The sequence below is a fragment of the Eubalaena glacialis genome, chromosome 16 (genome assembly GCF_028564815.1).
Source record: "Eubalaena glacialis isolate mEubGla1 chromosome 16, mEubGla1.1.hap2.+ XY, whole genome shotgun sequence".
Lineage (NCBI taxonomy): Eukaryota > Metazoa > Chordata > Mammalia > Artiodactyla > Balaenidae > Eubalaena > Eubalaena glacialis.
The window spans coordinates 66,781,896-66,794,022 of record NC_083731.1 but is presented as its reverse complement, the minus strand read 5'-3'; the positions used below and the strand labels follow the sequence as shown (position 1 = coordinate 66,794,022).

The window sequence follows — 12,127 nt, the reverse complement described above, 5'->3', positions numbered from 1 at the left end:
GGACAGAAGCAACATTGTAGCAGGATTAAATAAGCATTTAAAGAGACAGTGGTTTTCCTTCCCAGTTGCATATTAAAATTATCTGTGGAGGTTCTTTTAAAAAATATTATTGCCTGGGTCCATCCCCTAGGTATTCTGAGTTAATTGGTGTTCTGTGGGAGCCAGGAATAAGTGTGTTTGAAAAGTTCTCCAGATTTAAAAACCACTACCCTTGACTCTCCCTTTAAGAAGTGTCAATAAACCTCAAAAGCTGGCAGACATGTGAGATGCATAAAACCCCAGGGGGTCAGAGAAGTACGAGATTTTTCAAGGATGAAGAATCATTTTAAAAAATATATATAAATTAATTTATTTGGGTGCATCGGGTCTTAGTTGCAGCACACGGGGTCTTCGTTGAGGCACGCTGGATCTTTCGTTGCAGCTCGCGGGCTTCTCTCTAGTTGTGGCATGCGGGTTTTCTCTCTCTAGTTGTGGCGCGCGGGCTCTGTAGTTTGCGGCACGCGGGGCTCTCTCATTGAGGCGCACGAGCTCAGGAGTTGTCGCACGTGGGCTTAGTTGCCCCGTGGTGTGGGATCTTAGTTCCCCAACCAGGGATCGAACCCGCGTCCCCTGCATTGAAAGGCAGATTCTTTACCACTGGACCACCAGGGAAGTCCCAAGGTGAAGAATCTTGATATTATTAGACTGACAGAGGTTAGAAAGTTGGATAATGCAAAGTGTTAGTGTGGGTGTGGGGTACAGTAACTCATATAGCATTGGTGGGCAGGTGGGCTGGTATAGCCATTCTGTGACGCAGCTTTGGCAGTGAACTCCTCAGGCATGCCCCATGACCGGCAGCTCCACTGCTGGATATGCCCCAGGGCAAGTCTCCACAGGTCCATAGAGACAAGCACTAGCATCTCCCACTACAGCCTTACACAGGGGGAGGAGAATTGGAGATAATCTGAGGGGCCTTCACTGGGAGAGTGGAATAGGTATAAGTGGGTGGACGTACCCCGTAAAATAGTATGCAGCCACCAGAAGCAATAGTTAGATATATATACATATCAACATGGATCTTAAAAACATAGTAAACAAGAAATATGAACGCTGTCACTTACATACAAATGCATACTCGCAAAACAACAGTATATATTTTGGAAAAACACATTCAAATAAAAAAGGTAGAAACCGTTGAAAGCGGTTGCCTACGTATGAGAAGAAAAGGAACTGGGGATGATTCCTTGGAATCACACTTTCTTTTAATTTAAAAGTGTGATTCCAAGGAACAGTGAGAACGGATGGAAGCTTACATGGGAAGTGAGGTCAGGGGAAGGGTGTGTGTGTGTGTGTGTGTACACAAGCACACGCACGTTTTGATAGCATGAAGCAGTGTTGTAAATGTGTAGATGCAATGGCAGACACAATGGAGTTCTCACTTCCCCTCTGATCTATTCACAGTGTTCGTAATAACAGCTGAGAGTTGTGTCCAAGTGGTTTTCCTTTCTTTGTCCTTTCCCCAACCTTAATTAAGTTCATTTGTTTGCTGTTGTTGCTGTTCTTACTAAAGCAGTGTCTGCTCCTTTACAGACATACCAGAAAATTACAAGCAAAACTAACAGAAAGATCCATAAGCCCACTCACCCAGAGACAGTATCCAGATTCGTTGCTATGAATAGTTTGCAAAATTCAGTGAAACCCTTTCATAGCCTGAACTTTTCATGTGGAGAACAGTATATTATGAGTTAATTCTCTGTCCAGAGACACTTGTGCAACTTCATTTTTAATGGCTGCATGGTGCTCCTTTGTATAGATGCACCATCGTTACTGTAGCCAGTCCCCCTCTGCTGGACATCAGTCGTTTCTAAATTTTGCTACTTTGAGTGCTGCAGTTGAGTGAACATAAGCTACCTACGTTTGAAGACAATTTCCTGTCCTTCATTTGGCTCATTTCTAAAGGAGGTTTAAGGAGTGGATTCGAAATTGTCTAATGACATAAAAATCCACTCGGCATCGTGGAAGTCAGAGCACCAGATCCTCTCGGAACTGTTCTGGGGCTAGTCATGAACGAGAATAAAGAAACAGGGTCGGGACTTCCCTGGTGGCGCAGTGGCTAAGACGCCATGCTCCCAATGCAGGGGGCCCAGGTTCGATCCCTGGTCAGGGAACTAGATCCCACATGCATGCTGCAACTAAGAGTTCACATGCCACAACTAAGGAGCCTGCTGGCCGCAACTAAGGAGCACGCCTGCTGCAACTAAGACCTGGTGCAACCGAATAAATAAATAAATCTACATTTCAAAAAAAAAAAAAAAAGAAACAGGGTCATTCCCCACTGTTTGGAAATGGTCATTTTCATTACTTATCATGGTGCCAGAGTACAATATGGCCCCCTGGTTTCTGCACTTTAATCAATTGGTGCACAACTGAATCACATAACGTGTGAAGGGAGCCCGTGTGGGATGTGTGTATTGCATCATATGTGAGTATGATACGGGCAGGTGGTAAAATAAGGGGCGCTGAGTGTTTTGAAAACTGCAAGGAAATCACTGTTTATGCTGGGGGACCAAAGTAGGTTCTTAATTCTACATCCAGCACTGGACGAGGGAACAAGACAAGCAAGCCCAGGGGTTAAGGCACAGTGTGTTTTTCTCAGTACTTCCTCCCCGACAACGTACCGCGAAACTAGCAGTTTTGAAGATTTAATTTAATCCTTCCACTTGGCAACTTGAAGCATCAGGAATCCAGTGCCAGTGTTTATTCCGGCCGTGGTAGTTCAGAACTGGCCAGGCAGCTCTGCAGCCAGCTTGTCAAGCCCCGGAAGTCGCAGCCTTCGTGCGGAGACAGCTACCCTCGTGGCAGGAACGCACTGACATTCTCATATCATTAGTGCAGCACTTGTCATGTGCAGGAGCAGAAGAAAGAGACTTCTGTCTTTGCAAACTAGCCCTTTGTTGTCAGGAAGCTCTGAATAGACTTAGCTGCTTCCAGGGCCTGTTTTGAAGCTCTTGAATGTGTTCTCCAGCCTGTGCATATATTAGCATATAACCATGTTCCAAAGAATTAGTGCTGGGCAGCCCCGTCCTCCTGGCAGGCCAGGTAAGCCTCCCCATGCGTTACAGTTGATAGGGCAGGGGACGCTCAAGGCTTAACAGCAATCCGTTCAGTGGCCCTGCTTCAAAACAACAGTGCAGGCCATAGCTGAGTGTTTTGACGGCTTGTATCAGCAGTTTTCTCGACTGATATATTGATTGCAGTCTGGACTTCAGTCCTGCTGATCTAATAAAACATCACCATCATAACAGAGAAGGTAAAAGGCTCTTTTGTGCTCCCAGCCACCTGGTAAAGCAGCTTTACAGAGCTACTGTAAAGCTAGCTTTAGGGTCATATGTAAAATGATGTAACCTCGGACAAGTTGACTCATTATTTTAAGTGTTTTTATGATTTAATTTCTTCAGCTGTCAATGTCTTAGTTTCTTACCACTATTCTACATATTTTTACAAATACGCATCTGTTTAAAGGAATATAAAGGTGCCTTCACAAACACTGAAACAAGCGTTGTGCATCAGTATCACAAACAGCCTGATACTGCGGCGTTAACTGCACACTCGTTACACTACGTGGGGGGGGGGGGGTGAAACAGACATTGAAGAAAGTCAACTGAAGTCTGGATTAAGCTTTAAGACACGTACAAACCTTTTCCTCGTGTTTTGGAATGGATGTTTTCAATATCTTACAGTATTCCATTGGCCTTCAATCCTACTTATCCTAAATATCCTTTTCACAGCAATTGCTGACCATCCAGGAGGAGTTAAACAACAAAAAGTCAGAATTGGAACAAGCAAAGGAAGAGCAGTCACACACACAAGCATTACTCAAAGTCCTCCAGGAACAAGTAAGTGAATGCAACAGCTCTGACTCCTGAATTAGTTCCAACACTGACACACGCCTCCCCGTGTTCGACACACATGCAAACACTGCTGCAGTTAATCTTGGAAATGACCAGCCTGGCCCCTCCCCACCTCTTAGCCGCTTTGCTAGGTAGAATTTATAATCTCCTCTCCAGCATCTCTGTTTTCACTCTGGTACCTCTTTAGACCACCCAAGTCCCCCAGCGATGTGTGAAAGTTTCTTCCAGAAGACAAATGAATTTTGATACAGTTTTAAAACATTGGCAATGCAGATAAATTTCACAGCAAGCAGCTCGTTTCCTCTTAAGCCTAATCGCAAGGAAAATGAGTTTAGCATAGCCCACTATCCTCCTGCAGACATCTGAATCAGAAGGACTGATTCATAACGACATTTAAAAAAATCTCTCCCCTGTGCATCAGGGCATTTATCTAACCAGGGTGAGCAACAAACCTTTTATGTGAAGTTTGTAAATCTGAACGTTTCATCCTGGCTTTCTTTGATACTAAAGTGTGGCCTGACATTGATAAGTAGATTTGAAACTATTGTCTTATAGCAGGGTAAGATGGATCTCTCGGCAGCTGAGTGAAATCTAGGCCCAGTATCTACATGCGAGAAGCTGAGAAAGCTCTTGAAATGCTTTCCCATTTCTGGCCTTCACATGCTGCCCATGATGTAATGAATGGCAAATGGAAGGGGAAAAAAAATCACATATAGTAACCGTAGCCCTTTGGGGGTAGTCAAATTTAGGTTGCTTTAAAATTTTCACTCACAGTGGTATATGAGGAGGTCCTTTGTACAACATAAATAACTTCAAAAGTGATATTTTTTAAAAAAACTATGAAGTTGGGAGAGTATGAGCCTAGTCAGCTGTGACTCAGTCACTTTACAAGTGATTTTTAACTTTTTAATGGTTTGGACTCAAAAAAATATATTTTCAGTCACTTTCCCCTAAAAGTATAAGTGAATTGTGAGGGAAAAGTGAAGATGTTAGTTTATAAGCTTTTATAGCTTTGGAGGAAAATGCTTTCTAAAGCTAATCGTTATCTTTATATGATTAAGATAGATTCAATAACTTAGACTGAGGCTTACATTATATGATTTTGGATAAGTTAGATTGAACTGAAAAAAATATTGATGACTAAATTCACAATGACCTACTGTCTAAGAGACCTGCAGTCACTGTTCTTTCTTCTTTTACATTATTAAAAGGCTTTCAGCAAAGTAGAGCTGATTTGGTCCAGATTTGCTCCTGATCAAACAGACATAGCTCTGAGCTTCGTTGTTTTACATTTTCTCTCTCTGCCTCCTTGATTTACTGGGATGAGGAGGGGTGAATTCCTTTCTCTAAATGACTCAAATCCTTTATTTTGATTCGAAGTCCAAACTCCAGTCATAAAAATAGATGCTAAGTTTTGCAGAATTCATTGCTATATCCTTGTCATCATGGCATGCGTTTTTAAAGAGCAATGTGCGCACACAGGCTTTGGTAAAGCATCACACTTCACTCTCCATTAATTAAAAAAAAAAAAAGATAAATGGGGAACGTGAACAAGATTCAGAACAACTAAAATTATTAAAAACCTAGGAAATATGACTGGAAAGGAAGCATTTTTAAATCTGCTGTAGTCATGGGATGGCTCTTTTTCAAGCAAAGGCACCGAGAATACATAAGCTGAAGAGAGCCCACAGCAGCCAAATGCATTTGGGTGCTGTTGTCGCCACCAGACTGTTTTCCCGAGAGCCCCTTGCCTGGTGCCCCTGTCATCCTTGTAGATGAGAGCAGGCAACGGACACGTTCCTTCCACCTCCCTGTAGCCTCCCGCCACACACAGACATACATTTAAAAACACACCTCTGCCTCTCTGAACAATGCCTTACAAAGCTTTGTTTGGACTTGTGTAGAGTAGCTATACATGCAAACACCTTTTCAGTGCCTGCATAGATAGGGCCTAAACAGATGGCCTCACCCCCAGAGACTTGATTGGGCCTAGAGTCTTACTACAGTAAGTTCCCTACATACGAACCTTCAAGTTGAGAACTTTCGAAGATGTAAATGTGCGTTCACCTGTCCAATCACATAAGTTAGTTCACGTGTCTGGCGTACGTTGTCACGTGCGTGCATCCTCTACAAGTGGTCGTGCTTTTGCGTACTTTACTGTACAGTACTGTATAGAGTACAGTAGTACAGTATCTTTATTTCAAGCCCAGGATGTCCGGAAGCAAGCGTAAAAGCAGCCGTGATGTAGCTGGTACTACTGTACTTTTCAAGGTACTGTACTGTAAGATTAAAAATGTTTTCTTTATTTTTTGTGTTTGTTTTTTATGTATTATTTGTGTGAAAAGTATTATAAACCCAGTACAGTACAGTACTATATAGCCGATTGTGTTAGTTGGGTACCTAGGCTAACTTTGTTGGACTTACAAACAAATTGGACTTACAGACGCGCTCTCGGAACAGAACTCGTTCGTATGTAGGAGACTTACTGTATTATATAGACACACACACACAGGAAAAGATATACCCTTCTCTGAAGACTTGGAAGTTTGCTCTTTAAAGTGACTGCCACTTGATGGAAATTCTGAAAAGAAGGAACAGGTCGTGAGGGCAGACCCTTACCGTCCGTAGCCCTCAGCCCAGGGAAGGCAGGCTCATTCCCTAAGCTCTCTGTTTGCTAAGATGCAGCTTCACCAGGTCCCACCAGGCCCCACTGGCTCCTGCCTTTCATTTCCTTCACAGAGGTGGTAGCTTCCAACACCTGGAGCCTATCCCCAAGCCCAGGTATCCTCAGACAAGATGTTAGCCCCTCCGTCTGGAGGAGAGCAGCAGCTCCGGAGAAAGCAGGGAGCAGGCCGTTGAGGGCAGAGCAGTGGCTGGCCTGCAGCTTCAGCTGGCAGGAGAGGGGGGGACCCGTGTGGATCCGTCAGAAGACAGCAGACAGACGGGGAGTGAGATGAGAGAAACACACACACACACAGCGGAACGAAAAGGTAGTATGGGGCAGGATGATGGAATTTACTTAAATGGGTGGAGAGCGACGGCGTGTTTGCACTGGGAAACATGTGAAGGTGGGAAAGGCTTCAAGGACAGAGTCCATTACTTCCGATGGAAAGTAACAAAACCTTCTTCTGAGCCAACCCCGCTCTTCACTCCCAGAAGCATGAGTTACAAGGTGGGACAAGCAGAGAGCGTTGATGAAAAGGAGAAGATGAGGAACACCTATGAAAGGAAAACCTTAAGACAGGAAAACAGAGAGGGATTTTTAAGTCCCTTTGTGCCCTCTGGTAACAGATGGCACTCCTGTCACTGAAGCGCACTTTTTCTTCTCGTGCGTATCACACGTTGCCTGTGCTCCCGTGTCTTTGTTATGTGTAGAAACATCAGTGGTGTAGCCCCAGAGAACACAGGGCAGCATGCCTCTTCCTCAAGCAGGACGATGTGGAGGTGAGTCTTAATCTGCTGCACCGGCCCACAGTCAGCTGCCCCATACTCAGCTCCTTCATGTCGCCGTTGCTTTGGCAGAGCCTCTCTCTTGGCACGGAGAGCATGTGGTTTTCTTGCTGAAGGTCTGAGATCGCCTGACAAAAATCAAAGAAGCTTGCATTTTAACATGTACAGAGAGCCCGAAAGAACCAACATTTGAATCAAACACATTGGTGGTGCATTTATTTTCTTTCAAACTTGAAGCATTTATATCCCACCATGAATATTTTAGGCATGAAAAAGAGGATGCAGGAGATGCTGCTTCCTAAGCATAATAAGCCAGGAAGAAATACCGGCAAACAGCTGCAGGGCCTGCTCCCCTTTGCCCTTATTCTCTGTCTTCATGTGTCTGCTTCAAGTCAGGCTAGGATAAAATGCCAATTAAAGGTTGCCAGAAATCTCCCGATAACTGATGACTCCTAAGCCTTCTGAGGGAGAGGCATTTTCAGATGTTCACTGTTAAAAATCTCATTTGAGAAATAGCTTTTCTTCTAATGCCTCGGTGACCAAGGAGATGTGTTCCCAATTCTTCCTTTCCAAAAAGAAGCAAATCATCTTCTTTTAGACCTCCAGAAACCATGTTAGTCATTCAAATAGGTTCTCAAGGAGGACACGTACAGTAGCACTGCAGCATGTTAAAACAAGGGGAAACACATAATTCTCGAATAATTGTTAGTATAACATCATTTAGCTGCTGGCAACTTGCAAACACTGCAGGGTTTAAATTAATAGCAACACAACGAGGAAATGAAATCATTTATTATTCTTAACGAATTTTATGCATTTTATGCCTATGGAACGGCTTTCTAATTTTATTATTTAAAAATAATGACCAAGGCCCATCTATTTCTTGCCAGCCATCAGGTTTCGTAAAATATTGGTCTCAAACTGGTTTCAGTAAGACTCGTTAGAATTATGTGTTCCATCTGTTTTTTCTTGTTGGAAGTTTCATACAGTGCAGCCTCAGATAAATCAGGGCTAACAGGATGATATACACTTAGTAGATAATGCTTACTTATTCATTTGGGTTTTTCTGTTTTGTTTTGTTTTTTCTTAAAATCTGCAGTTGAAGGGTACCAAGGAGTTGGTCGAGACCAATGGCCACAGCCATGAGGACACAAATGTAGGTACCACAAACCTGGTGTTTGCTCTTCTTGCTTGGTGTTGGTTGAATGCCCACGAGAATGTGGCACTTTTTAACACAAAGGAAGTCAGAAGCCCTGCGTCTCAGCGGCTTATTAAGATTACTAATGTGTGGTTTGGCAATAAAATATGGTAGGTACTGTTAGCTTAGGTTACCAAATGTCGACATAGAAGTACTTGAGCTAAGGTCTATCGTAAAAATTCTAATCTCAGTGAATTTATTCGAGCCCTTTATATTTTCAAAGCTATAGACCAATGAGGTGTTGGGAGGGCAAATGGAATGAGACCCAACAGGGTAATAAATTGTATATTGCATGTGTATTTATTAAGTTTGCCTGGCAGTGAAGAGGGTAGTGAAATGGCTGCTATGCTGAAGAGGTTTCAAAGCAAACCCCTTCTCCCAGAAAAGCCCTTGAAAGCGTACCTTTCTCTGTTTCTGACCCCGATCAGTTGCATGGAGCATCCGTCCTCCTGAGACAGAGTCTGATAGTACAGGGTCCCACTTGGCACTCTGCTTCCTCCTTGGTGTACCTTGAATTTCCCAGTATTAGGCAAGTACTCTCTTTGCCTTGGAAGTTCTTTAGTCTCAGGTGAAATAGTACGCCATGTAGATCATTGTCTCTCCATATGTTGGATGGTTTTGTTTTCGCCTTTTTTTTAAATCTCTTTGATAACTGTATGTATTTGACTATCCTCTTCATAGAAAATGCTTACTAAGCAGTTCTTTTCACATAACACAGAATCAGACATGGTAATGAATGCCTGATTAAGCTAGAGCGAGGAGAAATTATACATTCCATGTTCACTCTTGTTTTAATTATATACAGCAGAGACCCTGACATTCAGAGTACCAAAAAAATCCCTCTTAATAACTACTGTTCCTACCAAACAGATATTTAACATATGATGCTTATTGAGAACCTACTGTGTACATGGGGCTCTGCTAACTGTGGGAGGGGGTGGTTAGAAAGAAATATAAGGCTTGGTGTCTGCCCTCAAAGAACTTACAACAAAAGGCTGATGAACTAAGGGACACATGGGCAGGCAATTTACAAGATGTGATACGTGTACAGGAAGGTGAGGGGGCTGTGATTTGATGTAGTTTGAAATCCGGACTTTGCTGCTTATTAGCTGTGTCAGCTTGACAAGTTACTGAACCCCTCTGAGCTTCATTTTCTTCATTTGTAAAACTGACTATGCAGCCTACCTCAAAAGCTTATCATGATGTAATGAGCTAAGGCACATGGAAATCTTAAGGTGTTGTTATTATGGTTTCTCTGTGCTGGATACCAAGAACGGCTCCTGGATCTGTGGGATTTGGGTTTGGCTTTGAAGAATAGATAGGACTGAGAAAACAGAAAGTTAGGGAAGGAAGCCATTCACCCAGAGCTCTCCATAGGCAACAGTGTGACCTAAGTAGTGTTTGTCTTCCCGCTCCAGTATTTCATTACCCCATCTTTACCCGAAAATCCCTTTTCAGGATCCTGTTTTCCAGAGACACGTTGCTGCCACGTTTTGAAACTTTCATACGCACCCCCCCTCAGAGTCAGTCCCTCTGTGCCTCCCAAGGAAGCTGCTGTCTAATCCAATAAGCCAGACAAAGTGGCAGTATGTCTCAATTTCCTGATCTGTAAAATGGGGGTGACATTACCTCCCATTCCTTCCTTCAGGTTTACTGTGAGAAGCAAATGACATCACTGATGCGGAAGCACTTTGTAATTGTGAGGTTCTAACTACATGGGATGTTGTTAGGATTACAAACTCATCTGCTGATTGAATTCAATTAGATGCTACGTGGAAAGATAGGCCTGACACAATATCTAGTCTGTAGGCTCTTTCTTGAGAAATGTCAAAAGGTATATATTGTTAAGTGGAAAGAGTGAAAAGAGATCATCTTTAAGGTCTGTTTGTCCTCTCTTAGAGGAAAGTTTTTAACGTTTAAAAATACCTCTCTAGAATCCATGACGTGTGCTTTGTAATCAACCCCCAAAGATGACTGTTGAGAAATGGGGTTCAGTCAGGCCAAGCAGGAGACAGGAGCAGCACCTTGCCCGCTGGGGTGGGTTGGGGGAGAGATTTGTGGACTGATGGAGTCTGGTAGCACTTGCCCGACAGCTCAACTGGCCGCCTCCTCTCTCACTGAGGGCTAGGCTCGTTTGTGCAACTCTAAAAATTGCCTATTCTTTCAAGCGTTTCCCAGTAGGTGGATTATTCACCTGTCCTTCTCTTTTCTGTCTGTCATGTTGTCTCCTTTGGGCAGTTTCCCCAGCACCTCCACTAGGTTGTGTGAAAGAAAAGAAACAAAAATCAGTTATTTTGGCCACACAGTCGGAGCGCTAGCAAAATATTTTAAGATATTTTTAAATGTCTGAAATGAAGTCTACGTGTCATCTGAAGTTTTCACCAGCCCTGTGGTGGTGAAAGGAGAGGGGGCTTTCAAGCCAGACGGAGAGGGTTTGAATCCATTTTGATCACTGAGTAGCCATGTGACCAGAGCCAGTGATTTGACCTTTTTGAACTTCAGTTTCCTCATCCAGAAGCGTACTAAGCGAAACCCCACATATAAACACCTGGCCCAGAGCATGTCCTTGACAAGTATCAATTCCCTCTTCATGCGTCAATATCAGCAGTATTCAATACAGTAGGTAGTACTTTGACAGGATGAATTTTAATTGCAGATCATGAGCTTTAAAGCTTCTGGCCCAGAGGTTACTGACTGAGACATATAGATTTTTTTTCACCCTGATTATTCACATGCAGGGATAGGAACTGTGTACATTATCATTTATTAATAATAATTAGATAGTGGGCTGGTGCTGGCTTAGCTGGGTATTCTTGTGAGAATTAACAGTTGCTTTCTTAAAGCAATATATTTTATTGGAAAAGGAAAAGGTTTGTATGAAACTGGAAAATTACAGAAAAGTATACAAAGGTAGAGAAAAATAAGTTAATATCTCATTACTCAGAGATAGTCACCATCAGTATTTTATTTTAGTTCTTCCCAGTCACGTGCATGTATATGACCAGAGGGGAAAAAAACCATAAATAAATGAACCAATAAATATGATCACAATGTCTTCCATTCTGTACCTTATTGATTTCTCATTATACCATGAGTATTCTTCTTGTCAGTAAATGTTCCTCAAAGACATGGTGCTTATTGGCTGTGTAATGTAGATATGAACTAACTGAACCACGTGCCTATGTGTTAGGCATTTAACTTCCTATTTTTTTTTTAATTTTATAAATAATGCCGTGATTAACACGTCCATAAATCTTGGTCTGCATTGCTCATATTTGTTTCTGGGGGATTCTGTATATTAATAGCTGTGTCATGAAGTCTGGCAGGGAGATTCAGACTTAACAGAATTGTTGGGCATTCAGAATGTTAGTGTGACAGATGCACACGTGCCGCTCAAAGATGTGTCTGGTCTTGCAACTTAATAACTCTTTTGCCTATTTAGTCTCAAGAGCCAAGCTTATGGGACGCGCTAGCTGCACCTAGAGTCAGTCAGTTACTAATTATTTTCTATTGTTTTTATATTTTATTGGGCAACGACAGTATCTGACCAACACCTTGTTCAGTATTCTTGAGGTCCCCAAACAGAGGC

General features: G+C 42.7%; 1 protein-coding gene across 8 annotated transcripts in view; it reads left to right on the top strand.

Moving 5' to 3' along the window:
• ENOX1 (ecto-NOX disulfide-thiol exchanger 1) overlaps positions 1-12,127 on the top strand; it is a 612,162-nt gene that overhangs the window by 536,912 nt on the left and 63,123 nt on the right. For 7 of the 8 annotated variants that reach the window (XM_061170742.1, XM_061170743.1, XM_061170741.1 and 4 more), the window contains 2 exons: positions 3,768-3,875; positions 8,440-8,496. The exons of the other annotated variant lie outside the window; for it this stretch is intronic. In XM_061170742.1, coding sequence (XP_061026725.1) covers positions 3,768-3,875; positions 8,440-8,496 — 165 coding nt within the window. The remainder of the gene's footprint in view (positions 1-3,767; positions 3,876-8,439; positions 8,497-12,127) is intronic. 8 annotated transcript variants of the gene reach the window in all.